A 16985-nucleotide genomic window follows, 5' to 3' on the forward strand; every position below is an offset into this window, starting at 1 on the left:
CTAGAAGTCTTACCATTAACATAACATCAATTAATACATATCGTGTATGTTATATGTACTATATACTGTATTCCTACAATAAAGTCAACTAGAGAAAAAAATCGTAAGAAAGAGAAAATACATTTATAGTACTGTACTGTATTTATTGAAAAAAAAAATCCATGTATAAGTGGACCTGTGCAGTTCAAACCTGTGTTGTTCAAAGGTCAACTGTGTGTGTGTGTGTGTGTGTGTGTGTGTGTGTGTGTGTGTGTGTGTACATAAATATATATAGACAGAGAGAAAAAAGAATTTACTATAAGCAATTGGCTTACACAGTTATGGAGGATGACAAGTCCCAAGATCTGTAGGGTAAGTCAGCAAGCTAAGAAACCCAGGAGAGCTGACAGAGTAGTTCTAGGCTTCAAACCCAAGAAGAGAGGATTTTTTAGTTGGAGTTAAATGCCAGAAAAAGCCATATCCCAGTTCAAAGGCAGCCAGGAGGGGTGAATTCTCTTTTGCTCATGGAAAGGTCAACCTTTTTGTTCTATTCATACTTTTAACTGATGGGATAAGTCCCACCCACATTAGGGAGGGAACTCTGCTTTACAAGGTCTACCAATTTCAATGTTAGTATTATCCCAAAACACCCTCACAGAAACATGCAGAACAATGTTTGACCAAATAGCTGGGTACCCTGCAGCCATATCAAGCTGACATATAAAATTAAATATCCTAAACTGATAAATATTTAAATCCTCCAAAAGAAGGTAACAAGATAAGCCAATAAAACCTTAGTGAGAATGAGCTAGCTTTTCTTCCTCCCTGACCACAGCTGAGCTGCAATCAGGGTTAACCATGAGGAGAAAAATACAGCAGCCAAACAGCCTATACGATGAGTGAGTTTTTGGTTAAATGGCAAGAGTAAGCACGCTTATCCCCAAATGGGCCCCTTGCCCTCACAGTGCTTAGGGGATAAATCAAGTTTTTTGAACTCCTACTTCAACCCATGTCATTGTCATCCCACGAGGGAAAATCACTGGTTAGCTCTACTGGGTCACCTGGTTTTAAAGTTGTTTTCAAATCTAAGGCAGAGACAGAAATTGCCTCTTGACAGTCTTTTCAGGGCTCACACTTGTGGCTTTCTGAAGAACCCTGACAACATCTGGATCGTTTTCATACTAAAACAATCATTCAGAGAAACTCTGAATTTAATAAAAAGTTAAAAACAGGCAGCCTGAATTGCTTATACTTGGTTGGACAACTGTTTCCAAACTCATCTTACTTTCATGAAAGGACAAATAACTGTCTGTCCCAAATCCCATGTAAGACAATTATGCTCTACTCTTGTTCCTTTTCTACTTACTAGCATTTAACGTATTTTGATAAAGAAGGTAGAAGGGGGCAGAAGCTTTGCCTGCTCTTGCGGAGTCTTAGTGTGGAGGAAAGGAAAATAGGAGTGCTATCTCGTCTTTTCAGTAAATGGTTTGGCCCTGAGGTCAATCTCCCTCATATCCATGTGACCAGCTAAACTCCATCTGAAGCTGAGAAAAAAATTATTACCATTTAAGATTAGATGAACACAGAAAATAAACTGTAGCCTTAGACTTGCTAGGGAATGCCTGGTCATGCAGAGGTTGGTGTACATGGGATATTGTTCAAAGTAATGCCCAAGAGAAGCAGGCAGTGAGTTCAAAGAGGCCCCATACAAGAAGATGCAGGATAAATCACATTACCGGATGAGGAGAAAGCTAAAAAGAGGGGCCAGCATGTGTCTTTCGTGCAAAAGCTGGGAACACCTGACGTTAGGACCATATATATCTTCACTGCCCGAGACTCTAGGACCATGTCAGGTTTGACTGTGATGGGCAGCCACGTCTGGTTTAATCAATTCAGACAAACTATACAACCTTCCTGAACGTGTGTACCTTTGCCTTACGGAATTCAGAATTCGGTACTTTAACTCCTTGATGGCCATATCAGAGGAAGTCCTAGAAAAGAGGAAGGTTTTCTTTTTATAGCCGGTGACTGAGGATAGGAAATAATTTGCAAAAGTTAGCTCATGTTAGAGATTCTCATGAACAAAGATGGTGGTATTCCCAGTATTTCATATACTTCCCAGAATTTGTAAGAAAACATCTTAATCTCCTGGCAGAGTATTCTGGGTAAAATGACAGAGTCATCTGTATGTAACATTTATTTAATGCACAAACTTTACAAATACAGGAATTTCTGATTTGTCCATCTAGAACAGTCTCTACCACATAGGTACCAACAATTTCTTTAACTTGTATTATTATTATTTTTTTTTTTACAGTATAACTTTATAAAGGTCTTGCCAGGACCCTAAACCCTTGGGATTTCTCTCTCACTGCATCTCTGTTACCTATGTATCTCTGTACACACACACATGTAGATGTGTGTGGACATCCATACACACATCACTTGCATATGCGTATTTGCAATCCATGTATATCTATGTATTTACCAAATCTTTTGTATTTTAGAAATAATATTTATACTATAATACTTGCTTTAAATATCCAGAACTTAGGCTACACACACAGTATTGCTATGTATCAACCAAATGATGAAGCTTTAGACTCTAAGCATCAATAATAATACGCTGTATCTTAAATACTGTCTATACTTGTGCAGCTACACTTGCATATAATATTGCTAAGTCGTAATAAAGTGATTAACAATAGAAGTCTGTTTAGGAACTTTAATTAGAAATTTGGTTGGTGAGACAATCCTGTAGAGGGTGTACTTTAAGAAAATGGGAAGAAATTATGGACAAAACTCAAATTGTAACCTTATATCCTGAGCAACAGACTCTATGGGAAATCCTTGCTCACATTTTATAACAGAACTGCCCAGAGAAACCTTGCCATAACACAGGTTCACATCTACAAACATCAGTTACTAACGCAATATACCCCTTGGGAGGATCAGAGCAGCTCTTCCGAGGGCTTGATATCCTATCTTTCCATTTTCAATCACAGAGCTCTGAGACCCAACCCAGCACCTAAAACATAGCAGATGCTCAAAAAGGAGTGTTCAGTCTTTAAAAGACAAGTTCACCACCCTTAGAGTTAGGAGAAAATATTTCCCTGGCAATTTAGGAAATTCAGAGAGAATTAAAGAAGAGAATTTAAAATCACTCTTTCTTGCACTTGTCCTAAATGTTTTAAAGGCATTCTTCTGGAACCACTCAGGTTTTCTATTATAAACCTCTTTTTAATAATGAGGACACTGGGAATCCTGGACTTTTTCTCTAGACAAGTCCTGTAGACATGAGATCCTTGCAGGGCTTCTGCTAAATTTGGTAAAAAGAAGATTTTTAGGATTTCAACATTTTAAAAAGAAGCAGAAGGAGCGATTCAATCTTAGAAATGAAGAAATGAAGATCCAGCATGGCTAGCTACCAGACAGGTAAGCCATGGATTGTACAGAATCCTACACCTGGGATGCCTAAACCTGGGATGAAACTTTTTTCCATTTGTTTTGTCTGTTTTCCCCAATGTGTGCACCAGTTTTCATCACAGCTGAGTATTTTGTGTCACTCGGAAAGTCCAGAGGACTGGCCAGTCAACACTTTGGAAGTGAGAATGGATGTAGAGAGGTGGGTCATGGCAAAGTAGTCAAGTTGGGGGCCAGATTATGACATGTGGACAAAACTGCACATCTGCAGTCGTAACAGATTTTTTTAACTGAAACTCTCGGGAAAAGGTAAAGCACAGAACTAGCCATTTGCCCTGTATTTGCCTCCTCTTCAAAGCCTGTAAGTCTCATCCTGGAAAAGACTGATTCAAACTATAAAGACATTCATGAACTCAATTTTTCAAAGAACAGCAGTGTTCCCTAGGGGAAGAAGACCACGCTCTTCCCCCAAGCCAGCACAGAAACATTCTGTGAGCCCCTCTATGCCAAATCCACAACACAAAAGATTTCCTTAATCTTGTGCAGCAGACCCACTTCATTCTGTTCAGCGAAGATGAAGGTGTACAATGTTCTAGTCACTTCAAAGTGTGGGAGGCAAGGGTGGTATTGGCTGGTGTAGGGTTACCGTGACCATCCTCCCACATCCCCCTACAAATCCATGAGCACACAAACACACATAGGTGATCAGCTTTTTAGGAATTAGAATTAGATAGACTTTTAAAAAATAGTACCAACTTATTAAAATTTTCTTTAATATTCAGAAACTACTTTGGGGATTTTTACAACTTTAAGATGATCTATTCTCAGTTTAAAGGAACAGAGAAAAATGTTCACAGCAAATTAATCTGAAGTAGAATGACAACTCTGTGTGGTGTGTGTGTGTGTGCGTGTGTGTGTGTGTGTGTGTGGCATAGACTCCAGGAGTTTCCCTTAAAATATTCTTTTATTTCAGTATGTTGCCTGTTTTATTTGCTGTCTTTGTCCCTGTGCCTCGCCCCTTACTGGACCATTGTGGAAAGGAAGAAGACATGTCTAAAGACTGAAGCTTTCTGTTTGTTGGATTTTGGATAAATGGAAATTTGTTAGAGTATCTTAAATACTGTTAGAAGCAACTGGTCACTTAGGACCCTAGCTTCTCAGATGCTATCAGTAGCTTTCTGAACTGGTGGGGACAAGAACACATATTTCCACTTTACAGATGAGGAAACCAGGGACCAGATTGGAATGCTTTGGGGTTCCCCGGAAAAACCCATGGCCTCAGTGGAGAAAGAACCCAGGTCTCAGGCTCCTACAGGCCACAGCAAAGTAAGTACTCACGTCATGATTTGGGTCTCCACTCCTGCCTCCACCAGAGCCCCGTCAACAAAGAGAGGAACCGAAGTGAAGCCATACTTGTCCCAGGAGTGGCCCTCGTCAAAACTCACCCTGGGTTAGAAACAAGTACAGGGGAGAGACAGCTGAAAATCAAACCACACTCCTTTGCAACCATTTTTCAGGTTATTAAATTCTCTGTATCTCACTTTCTGGCAGTTTGAATTATCAATAGACATTCATCTTCAACATCTCCCCATATTATTATGAGATTTGATCAAAACTGCATTTCCTGGCCCAGGCAGAGACAGCACCAGAGCTGCAGAAATATTTCAACATATTAGAATCAAACAACAACAACAAAAAAACCCAACCCAAGCAGGAGGGCTTAGTGGATGGAGTGTCACATTTCAAGTACTCAGAATGCAACCCGAGGTTCAATTTACAGCACAATCAATTCAGTCCTTGGAGTTTCTGACACAGATAAATTGAGTAGTGCAGGGTGTACCCTATGGGAGGGGAGGTGTGTGTCTTTCAGTTCAAACTTTTAAAAACAAGCCATTTCCTATTTGTTCAGGATGAATGTTAGGATCATTTTCCTTCCCCAGTGCCACTTTCTGGAGCTTTTAGAGATGAGTGCTGAGTGTCTAAGATGAACTGGGCAAAACTGTGCCATCTTTCATCCAATGGTTGGAAAAGGTCCGGCCCTTTGTGGTTATAGCACCTGAAACTCTTTAAAGGGAAGGTTACTAGTGGAGGAGACTGGGGTAATTTTGAGTGCTTGCTTTTTCCCTTTCTTGATATTATCAAGTACCTGGCCCTCCTTCTTCCCCAAGGCAGCTTTATTTGCTTCATTCCCTATGACCCTTCATGGCTAAATTAATTCTTAATTCTTTCCTGACTCCATAACTCAGGATCTTCTGAGTTCAACTATAGGAACTCTGTAGGGTTCTCCTCTTATAATGCTGAGTGATGACTTCTTAATGGACTTTAAATCCACCAATTCAAAAATATAATCTTGGGCGTTCACTGATCATGTATGTCTGGTTCGCTGAATGACTCCTTAACACCACACACACATCTTTATTATAATATCATAATATCTCTTACCTGACATTATAAATATATATGTGTGTGTGTGTGTGTGTGTGTGTGTTTATTTACTTAAATAAATATATGTCTGATTTTTCCACTGAACTGTGAATTTTTTTGAGGTCGAAGAATATACTATTAATTTTTGCATTCCTAGTACCTAGCAGAAAAATGGGCACCTAGTTGGCACTATATAAATGTTAAATGAATAAATTAATGAAAGAAATAAAGAACAATTTACCACACTCTTCCAATCCATCCATTTTTTTCAAGCATGCTTTATGCTGGCATCCATGAACTGGATGCGGAGTCTTTCTGCCCATTACTAGTCATCCTACTCTCTACATAATTACTTCTTTGTCTCTCTCACCCTCTCTGGTCTTTCTCTTTCTCTCTGTCTTATACTTCCTTAACATTTTTTTTTAAATTGTGGTATACCTAAGTCTATATTCACAAAAAAAGAAAATCAGACAAGTCTGACATTAAATTTTTATGAGTTCACAAATTATCAGTGTCTGTCTTAACTTTTCTGAAACAATTTTAGTGAGTTATTTTTGACATGTAAAAATTGTATGCATTTACAGTGTACAACTTGATATTTCGATATATGTATACATTGGGAAAAGAGCACCACAATCTAGCTGGTCTTGCTCAAACAGGGGTGGCAGGGTGGGGGCAGGAGGGAGAAATGATTTCAGTTATGGAAGGGTTCAAAGTTTCAGTTATGGAAGAAGAATGAATTCTGGGGATCTAATGTACAATGTGATGATGACAGTTAATGATACTGTCTTGACTTTTAAGAACTTGGTCATTTCAGACTTTTTTTAATAGGCTGAAGGTTACGTAAACATCAAGCTGACCCAGAGAATGTTGGGCAGATCTGAACTGGTTTTCTTGAAAATGAGTTTCTTATTTCAAAAGGGAAAACAAAAGCATGATTGGGAATGGACTTCACCTTTCTTGCCATGGACCTGCTTGGTTCCTAAAATAATCGTAGTTGTTTTTGATTAAGCTGTGGCCACTAACTAGTTAACTAGAGAGAAGTCTAGGAGATAAAAAATCATTTGTTTAGTTTTCTGTTTGGGTGAGTTAGGATAAACTGATTATTGTATTGATAGGAAGAAGCCAAAGTGAGTTGAAGGCCTCTGTCCTTTCTTCTCAGAATTTCCTGACCACTGAAGGTCATTATTAACACTAGCAGAGTAAACAGCAGTGGGTGCTACCAGCATCCTGGGGAAAGGAGGAGCCTTCATGCCACTACCATTGAGAACAAGGCAGAAGGTAGTCATTGTTACTTTGTACAACGTGAAGACAAAATACCACAGATTAGACAAGGAGGGACCATTACAGCCTTCTAGCTCTGAGATGGAGGTGCCAAGGAAAAGCCAAGCCCAAGTTGGAAAGAAAAAGTGGAAGATAAGTGCCCTGTTGTATGAACTGATTTCATATGGAAGGAGAAGCAGCATGGGTTAGATGGAAGAATGAGATAAGAAGAAAACCTAAAAAATGCCAAAACCCAGGTGGGAAAGCTAGCACATACAATAACTGAAGTCCAAGGAAGCCATTTATAATCCATGCTTAGAAGCACAAGCAAAGGGACAGCCCTACAGAGCCAGGGCGAGGAATGGATCCTGTGGTTTTCATTTATGGTCAACGTACCACTTGGAAGCTCAGGATTGTGCCATGCAGGAGACTTTATGAGATCAGTAATTTCTAACACTTGAATATTGTGAGCTGAGGTAATTTTTAAAAACAAAACAAAACAAAACTCTCTAAACAAACTCCAGAAAATACGACCTGAGAAGAGTTAATCTCTTAGGTATCAGAAATTTGGTGCTGGACGGTCTGTCTTTTGTGAGAGCTAGTCTTTTTTGATTGCTAGGAGTTTTCTTTAATGCTCTGAAGTAACTATAGTGAATGGTATCCCCAGGGGATGTACCTTCTTTCCCCCACTCTGTTCAAAAGCTCCTTAATGGCCAAGACAAAGGAATTGGGAATTATTTATTAGGTTCACAGATGAAAGTGAAATTGGTAGGATTGCCACTACTCAGACAGATATAAAGTTCCAACGGACCTCCAAATAGTGGCAAGACAGGACTACAAAATAAAAATAAAATAAATTTCCTTTGTCAAATATTTATCGATGCCTCCTATATGCCTAGTCTGGCAGTGGCCTGTGTTCAAAGGATCTAGCGGTAAACAGGAAAGGGAAGGGCCTAGCTTAAGTAGAGCTTACATTCTAACTTGAGGAGACAAACAAAATTCAGACAAATGAATTCAAAAATATGAGTTGTAGGACACCTGGGTGGCTCAGTCAGTTAAGTGTCTGCCTTCGGCTCAGGTCATGATCCCAGGGTGCTGGGATCAAGTCCTACATCAGGCTCCCTGCTCAGCTGGGAGTCTGCTTCTCTCTCTGCCTGCCACTCCCCTGCTTTGTGGTCTCTTTCTCTCTGACAAATAAATAAATAAAATCTTTAAAAAATATTTATAAAAAATATAAATTGTAAAAAATATGAGTTATAAATACATGTCATGAAGACAATTAAAACAGAGTGATGTGGCAGAGTGACTGCAATAGGTACTTTGTATTGAAAATTTAAGAAAGTCCTCTTTTAAGAGGTGACATTTAAACTGAGATCTGAATGTGAATAAGGAACAAACTATGCAAAGACCCAGGTGAGAGCCATTCCAGAGGGAAGATCTAGTGTGAAAGGAAGCTGATGTGTGGGAAGGACAGAAAGATGGTCAGTGGTTGTAGATTAGTGGGAAGGTAGATTAGAAGGAAATGGAGTCAGAAAATAAGGCTGGGCAGACTATGAAAGACCTTGTTTCCAGCTGAAATGAGAGAGATATGATTAAATTTAAACTTTAAAACATGATTTTCATTTCTTTATGGTGAATGGATTGTCAAGACTCAAAGTGGATACAAGGAGATGAGCTGGGGGAAAGAGTAACAGTTGTGAGAGACCAGGTAAGAAAAGGGGCCTGAATAAAGGTTATGGTAGTTTAAAAAGAAAGAGATGGAAAGGATATTTTTAGAGGTGAAGTCAATAGGATTTGGTGATAGAATGTATACAGGTTGCTTGAGCAAAAGAAAGAAATCATGGACAACATATATTTTTGCGGTCAAGAAGTTGAGATGGGAAAATGGGAAGAACAGGAGAAGTAAAGCTTTTTGCTTGTTTTTATTTGGTCCACTTCAAGGTTTAGATGATTTTTCACAAATTCCATGTTGTGACACACTGTCAAGGAGACCTTTAGATGGATGGATCCAAATTTCCAGGCAGTAATCAAAGTTGGGAATATAGATTTGGAAGTCGCTTAAAAGGTAGGACCAACTTAAAGCAGAATGTTTAATTAGAAAAAAAAAAAAAAGCCCCACAGACAGAGAAAGGAAAAGAGTAACTAATGATAAGCTCAAGCAGAAAACAACTGGGGTCACTGCCAATCATAAGTATTTTCTAGAAATGACACTATTGTGAGAGGTAATCAAGCCACTGTGAGTCTAGTATGTGTTCACAGATAACATGCATAATAGAAGAAATTATCCTTCCACTAAATCCTAAATACTATGTTTACTTAAAATCATTGTAGAGAAACTGACAATCAATGTGATTAAAGATAAAAAAACAGGTTGTTCTAGAAACAGGTTATATGAATTGAAGATAGCTTAGGGAAAAGAAGAATAGAGCTGAATTAATTACCATTGCCTTTTAATTTTTTTAGTAAGAAAGTTGTAGTTAAATAAAAACATACCTATTTTTTGACTACTGAAAAGGGGAAATGTCTGTGAAAGAAATCAATCATTGGATACATAAAAATATTAATTAAAAATACAGATAAAATAAGGGCGCCTGGGTGGCTCAGTCGTTAAGCGTCTGCCTTTGGCTCGGGGCGTGATCCCGGCGTTCTGGGATCGAGCCCCGCATCAGGCTTCTCTGCTGGGAGCCTGCTTCTTCCTCTCCCACTCCCCCTGCTTGTGTTCCCTTTCTTGCTGGCTGTCTCTCTCTGTCAAATAAATAAATAAAATCTTTTAAAAAATAAATAAATACAGATAAAATAAAGGAGAAAATATTTCCATTCTCATAACTGTTCTAAAGAAAGCAGTCAAATATTTTTTAACAAGAATTTAAACTACCAAGTATTTTTTTCTTGTTCACTTTTACAACCCAGCCCTTAAACTAATGCTGGATAGATAGTATATGCTCAATGAATGTGTGAGGAATGAATGCATAAATGCCATAAAATCTGTCTTGAGTTGCATATCTGAACATTTTCCAGAACTTAGAAAGGTTAGACAAAGAGATCTCTTGAGGTCCTTTCCAGCTCTGTGATTCTAAAAATCATGTGCAATCCTGGATCAGACTTATTCAGCATAGCTCTGGGCAGCAGAACAGATACTGATGGACATTAATTACAAGTAGATTCACTATCACTCAGCATAGAAAGAATCTTTTAACAGCTAAAACCATTATACAAGATGGGAACTCTCTGTCTTGGGTATATAAGAGTTGTTCAGCGCTGTGGCATTGTGGGGAAGTAGGGTGATCCTCTGGGGTGTCCTAGAGGTATCTGCTACACTAGGTGTGAAACCAAACTACATATTCTCTAAGACCCATCCTTATTCCAGCATCTATGATTTTATGATATTGAGATGAGATCCACCAGCAGGAACAGACTCTTCCAAGAAGAACCCAGTCCTCCCCAGAAGTCTCTAGCACAGAAACAGAGCTATAATGGTCACTGAGAATCAGTGACCTCCCTTTGGTCAGGTGCATTGCTCCATCTTATTTGATCACAAACACATGAGGTGGTGGCAGTTTAGCGACCCATAAGTTCTTCACGATAGCACTTTTCAGAGGCATATATTGGTTAGGACTATTGTTTGCATGGAAATGTGCCTCTGGATGAGACTCCAGTGCTCACGATCATTTATAGAAAAACAAAGGAACACAAAAGGCCAGGTGATGTTTCATTTCCTGTTTCCAAGAACACCCTATTGAAAGGAGATGCTGCAGCTTGTCAGGGCTAAGCACAGTAGGACCCCCGTCTACCTGCCAATTAGTAGCTCTGTCTATTGTGAGTTTTCATTAGAGCACTGCATTCCATAGGGCTCCATTATTCATTTCACCCTAATGCATCCATGGTCTAAAGATTATACTGGGTGGAGGGCTTACCTGAAACAGCACTTAGGTTCTAATCTCTATGCATCCAAATGTACACGGTCACAAAGAGATGGGTTCATTTGTATGCTGTTTTGTCTTCATGCATATCTAGCTACCTATCATTTCAATTTATGGGAAACAGCATGCCTTATTAGTCTAGCTGACGTTTCCCCAGCTTTTCAATTATGACTCCTCTTTTCTCTGAAAGACAATGTAGCTATTATTTAAATTTGAGAACCACTATACCCTCTGTAAGAGTGGGTAGGCCGGTGTGGGGGTTTTTTTCTATGCAAATATATGTACATCTGTGTATAAAATAATGTCATTTTGAGGCCTACACAGAAAAAGCAATGAACTGATAACTCTTCTTTCACTTAAAATGAGCTATTTGTTTACCTTGAAGGTTGTGACTTAATTAGAAGCTACTGGTGATGAAGAAACTGCTTGAGTTTCACAAGCTTGCAATTCATATGCACGAGACAAAAATCAGACAAGAATCTCATAAGGAAACACTGGTGATAATGGGATGGCCAAGTCCTTCCAAAACACTCACTTAGTCTTTGAAAGAGAAGTGTGAAGGAGAATTCTGGAATGGGTCATTTCTCGTTGTGTTCTAACACATGTCCTCAAGAGCTGGCATTTAACCATTGCAGAAATTATTTCAGAGAATGGCGTTCACAGGTAGGCAAGTAAGCAGAAATCATGGGTGGTGTTCAAGGAAACATTTGTAGCATTTATGACAAATGGCAGTGTCAACATCCTGTAAATGGAGAAAATTCTATCTCAAAAGCTTAGTGTGAAAATCATGTTAATACTTTGTAAGTTGGAGTAGGCAAACACAAGGAGGGTGATAATATAATATTGTAAGACGAAGCCGAATGGGAATGCACCTATTTTTTTCTGAGATTTGCAAACATTTTCTACCAACAAAAGAGATATTTCATGGAGCAAAGGAAAATTCAAACTTTGTACTGATGACTTTGAGAGGCACGATTTTATCCTACTTACATATCCCTGAGAGAATATTAAACTATTTTACCAGCTTGGATGGTTTCCCTCCAGAAATTCCCAGACAAATGCTCCTTTTGGAAGTGATTGGGTCTTGGGTGAGAAACTATTACAAAACAGTCTGAATGGTCAGGTATAAGGATGGAAGATGAACCAAAACCAAAACTCTCTAGTCCCTCGTTCCACACCAGATGTACTCGCTTCTCCTATCCCCAAAAGGAAATAACATCACCAAATTCCTCTTTTCCTTAGAATAAGGAAACTTTTGTGCAAAAGGCTCTAGAAATCAACCACTAAGTATTAGGTTCCTACAATAATGAAGGAGAAAGAGCAAGAGGGTGATGATCAAGTGTGAGATGGAGTTGCCACCCCCTTCGCTCAAGACGTAAGTGGAAGAAATCTGCTCAGCTATACCTGTCTGCAGGACATTTACCCATTTTCTTATTGAGACATCATTGGAAGTTCTTAGAACACCATGATAGGGACTAAAAAATGTTGCCTTTCTTGGTTAAAAAACAAATAAAGAACTGAACTTGTTTTAATAGTCAAGTAATCCTTTCTGAGAGTGTAAGCATTATTCAGTCTTCAATAGAGAAGCTCTTCTTCCACAAGGAGGCAGATCTTTGCAGTAGAAGGAATTACCTAGAGGCTCAACCTGGCATTTAAGTTCTTCTGCATCCTACCCACCCTAACTTACTCCCATTTTTTATTCCAATCAAATATATTTTCTGAACATTCCCTACTTTTCCTGAATCTCAGGCTTTGGTCACAGTTTCTCTTCCCTTGGCTTGCCTTTCATTAGTCTTCTGACTCATGGCATCCTTTTTTAAGAATTAACTCTCATGTCAGCAGCTACATGAAGACCCCCTTACACACTAGGCAGAACTCTATCCTGTGCTAAGATCCCAGCAATACACACAGCCAGCATGCTTTAGGAGGCATTGCTTGGATTTCCGGTGATATGTGGACTGTCTAAACTCCTAATCTTGACTATGATCGCCTAGAGAGCTGGGGCCATGTGATAAGCCTCTGTGTACTCATTAAAGTATCTGGAAAATTCAGTTAAAACAGAAGAGCATCCATAACAGAGACCCAACTTCGTGCTGCCAGGTACTAGCTGTGTAGCCTTGAGCAAAGAATTTAATATGTCTGCATTTCAATGCCATTATAAACATGTGATAAAAAGAGTACCCACATACATAGGGTTGTTCAAAGAACTAACTTAGATAATTCATGTAAAGGATTTAGAACGATGCCTGGAATATAATTCCTCAAAACCTCCTGACTATCATTAGCATTGAGTAATTCTACTCTTCTGGTTCCACCCAAAACGTATATAACCAGTAATAAAAGGATGATAAAGAATTACAATGGGAACTTGTACATGCTCATGCTTGAGTTCGTAGAGTACTTTTCCTTACGAATGGCTCCACGCATCTTTTCAAAATTTAATCTCATAATTTCTCTGTATGAAGACAGAGCAGTAGATAAAACCACTGGACTTTATGTTAGCTCAAGCTCTAAGAAACTGATGATATTTGACCATTTCTGACCAACAAAAATGGCAAGGTGATACAGTTTAACTAAAAAACTGAGAGAAACCTTTATAAGTCCTTGCCAAGGTAACTGAAACTTGAATTTGGCACCTGGAAGTCCTATGGCTTTTCGTGATTACAATCTGATGCTTCCCAGTAAAACTCTGACATTAAAAGAGTTAGTCTCCCGAAATCACGGATCTGGAAATTAAGCCAGAGTCCAGCCTCCAGCTCATGGCTCATCCCAACAACTGCACTCTAGATAGCATACCTTCTACTGCCAAATATTCACTCTCAAATATTCACTTTGCTGCATCTGAAGCCTGAAATTCTTCCCCTTCAGCATATAAACACACATGATACTTATTTATCCCCTGCCAAAAGCCAAAACAAACAACAGAATCATCATCTCCAACATCATCATCATCATCATCATCATCATCATCATCAAAATATATTCTCACAGATCTTTGTGCTCACCGGAGGGTCTTGCATATACACATTCAACCTCATTCCATAATCGACTTTATTGAGAGTTATCTACACTGTCTTCACTTCACTCCATTGCTTATCATTCATTCATTCATTCATTCATTCATTCATTCATCATTCATAAATCTATTCTAATTTACTTTTCAATCCCACTTCTCTTTTGAAACTACTCTAACACAGATCACCAATGACCTCCTTTACTCCTCTATATTCCTTAATCCTAGATTGTTTTTTCATTCCATAACTAATTTGGTCTGATTATAGAATTTGGTGCTATTGATCACCCCTTTCTTCAGCATCCATGAAAATATTTCTCCTGTGTTTTATCATTTTGTCTACTTCTTCTTGGTCTGTTCCAAATTTATTTTCTGCTCTGTGTGTTGGTATTCAACAATGTTCCATAGGAGTCCCTGGTTCCTCTGGCCCACTCTTCTGAGGCATTGAGCCCACTGCCATGGCTTTACCTACCATCTAATGGCTAATGACTCCAAATCTAGAGTGTCAGCCCAGACCTCTGTCCTGACCTTCAGATGAATATGTCTGAAAACTCATCATCTCTGTTTAGATATTCACAGACATATCAAACTCAGCTTATCTAGAACTGAATTTCATGTCTGCTACATGAACCCAACATTCTTGCAGCAATTTCCATTTCCTGTGTTTTGGATTCTTAATCTTGGCTGTTTGAACTCACAGGTCATTCCTGGTCTGTTCTGCTTATCTGATCCCCCATTCCTACCATCCTGCTCTAATCATCATACTTCCCCATCTAAATTATCTGGCCTACCACTGCTACCTAAGAGTTGGATGATGGGATGTATATTAAATGGATGGATGAATAAATGGAAGAGGAAATGGGTAAATGGGTACAATGTCATGCAGAAAAACTTGTCCCAACACTTTCCACTAAAAAAATTGCTCATTAATAGGGTAGGGATCTGTCCTTACCACAAATGTCTGACTGGCAGAGGTGTGTGTTTCATGGCCACGAGGGCGCCACCCCAGTCTAGGAACCAGACATTGTACTCTTCATCAAAGATCTGGAACAACAACAACAACAACAATCATAGCAACACCTTACATTTGCATAGTGCTTGACAGTTTACAAAGTCTTTCACAAATATTGTTTCATCTAGGTTCTGAGCCTTCCAGCATTCCTATCAGGTAGTTTGGCAAATACTACCATCCCCACTTAATAGATGAGGACATGGGCTCTGGAGAGAACAAATAATTCTCCCAAGGCCACTCAAATGGCATTTCCAGGGCTCTCTCCACTAGTACTGTGAACCAGTGTGCTACAAGAGTTGAGACAAGAAAATGCTCAGCTAGGTAACCCAAAAGAAAATATGACTTCAAAAATTCTTCCCTGTCTTTGCATCTGAGTAACTTACCACTCAGCTCCATTCTTTCTCATCTATGCAGATTTTTGCTAATTTACAAATGGTCTGATCTGTGTCTTACAGCGTTGTTCATAAACTGTCTCAGAATGTAATGCCAATTTCTCTAGGCATCATGGTATACATGATGACTGCGTTCTTAGACTGAGCCACCTCCTAGGTTTCAATTCAAGCTGGATGAGGGCCTAAGTTTGACCCTTGCAGACCTTCACTCTGAATGTACATTGGAACACAGTGCTTCCAAGGACCTAAGAGTTATTTATTCTTTGATTCATCCCTTTGTCCATTACTTATTCATCCATCCACTCATTCATTCACACATTCATTGATCCATCCATCTATCCATAGGCATTTCCTAACCACCTACTATGATGCCAGGCTCTGAGCTATGAGAACTTTGGATGTAATCCCACATGTATCAATGCTTCCATTATATGTAACTATCATATCTCCAACCTGAAATAGGAAAAAATCATCTCTCCAGCAGAAAACCAACCTCCTACTTTAGATCTTCTAGAGGAAAGTAGAATTGGACATTTCCTCTAGTTCTTAACCATTACTGGTGGTTCTTAACAGCCTAGATGGAGAGGTTGGGCTGGTAGATTAAGTGAACCATAGTAGAAAAGGTAAAGAGGCATAATTTTTTTTATTTATTTACATATTTAAAAGGGAAGGAATAGGATGAATGGGGTCTCCTGTACATATGCCCCCAGGGAACACCATAGAGAAAAAGTAAAAGGATTCTCAGGTCTAACCTCTCAATTGGTTTCCTTTCTTACATTTGCCTTTTAAGGAAATAAAATGTCTGTACTAATGGTAGTCTTAATGCAAAAAGGACCTCAGGGTCTATGGACTCTGGGCATACGATGCCAGTGTTTTCTCTTCAGAGCTCAAAGGTGGGCTCTGTGATAAATCACATAATGGAGATGCTGGATTGAAGCCTGAGGATAAGGAGTACAAGATTCTCAGCATGGGGAAGAGAGAGACACCATTATATTTTCACTTTCCTATCACTCTGGCCATTGCTAACAGTTGTCCTGTCCAACACTGGAGTGGAAACTGGAATCCTTAGTTATTTGGAAAAAGAAAAAAGAAACCAAAGTAGTGACAACACAAGGAAGGAATGTTGCAGTGGCCACCCAGCCAGTGAGTTATTTCTTGAGTTGAAGGGACAATGGTTTGTTGTTGGGAGTTTCTGTACCAGAAGAGTTGATGTTCCAGTTTCCATCCTCATTTGACACTTAAAAGAGATTATCTCATATTCTGAAGATAAGTTCTTTATTATGTGTCTGCTCCCCATCTACCTAATTATGACCTCGTGGGTAGGAATTTTAACTTATTCTTTGTTGTATGCCTTACAGTACTTAAAATAGCTGGTTGCGTCTGGTGGGTCCTTGGCAAATTTTTCTTTTGATAGTGGTAGTGGTGACAGTGGTGGCAATGGGGTGGTGATGATGATGCTGGTTATGGTGATGACAGCTTCACTAAGGGATCCAAAGTTGGAACTTGTCCTACTAGATAGCTGATGGCGGCTGCTTCTGCATCAAGACGTTCAGTGTTCC

The 16985-nt window shown here is 39.1% G+C and overlaps 1 protein-coding gene across 1 annotated transcript in view; it reads right to left on the minus strand.

Annotated features, from left to right (window-relative positions):
- Positions 1-16985, minus strand: part of SORCS3 (sortilin related VPS10 domain containing receptor 3) — a 568094-nt gene that overhangs the window by 69838 nt on the left and 481271 nt on the right. The window contains exons 13-14 of the mRNA XM_057308491.1: positions 14975-15066; positions 4741-4848 (exon numbers count right to left, since the gene is read on the minus strand). Coding sequence (XP_057164474.1) covers positions 4741-4848; positions 14975-15066 — 200 coding nt within the window. The remainder of the gene's footprint in view (positions 1-4740; positions 4849-14974; positions 15067-16985) is intronic.

The sequence above is a fragment of the Ursus arctos genome, unplaced genomic scaffold (assembly GCF_023065955.2).
Source record: "Ursus arctos isolate Adak ecotype North America unplaced genomic scaffold, UrsArc2.0 scaffold_7, whole genome shotgun sequence".
Taxonomy (NCBI): domain Eukaryota; kingdom Metazoa; phylum Chordata; class Mammalia; order Carnivora; family Ursidae; genus Ursus; species Ursus arctos.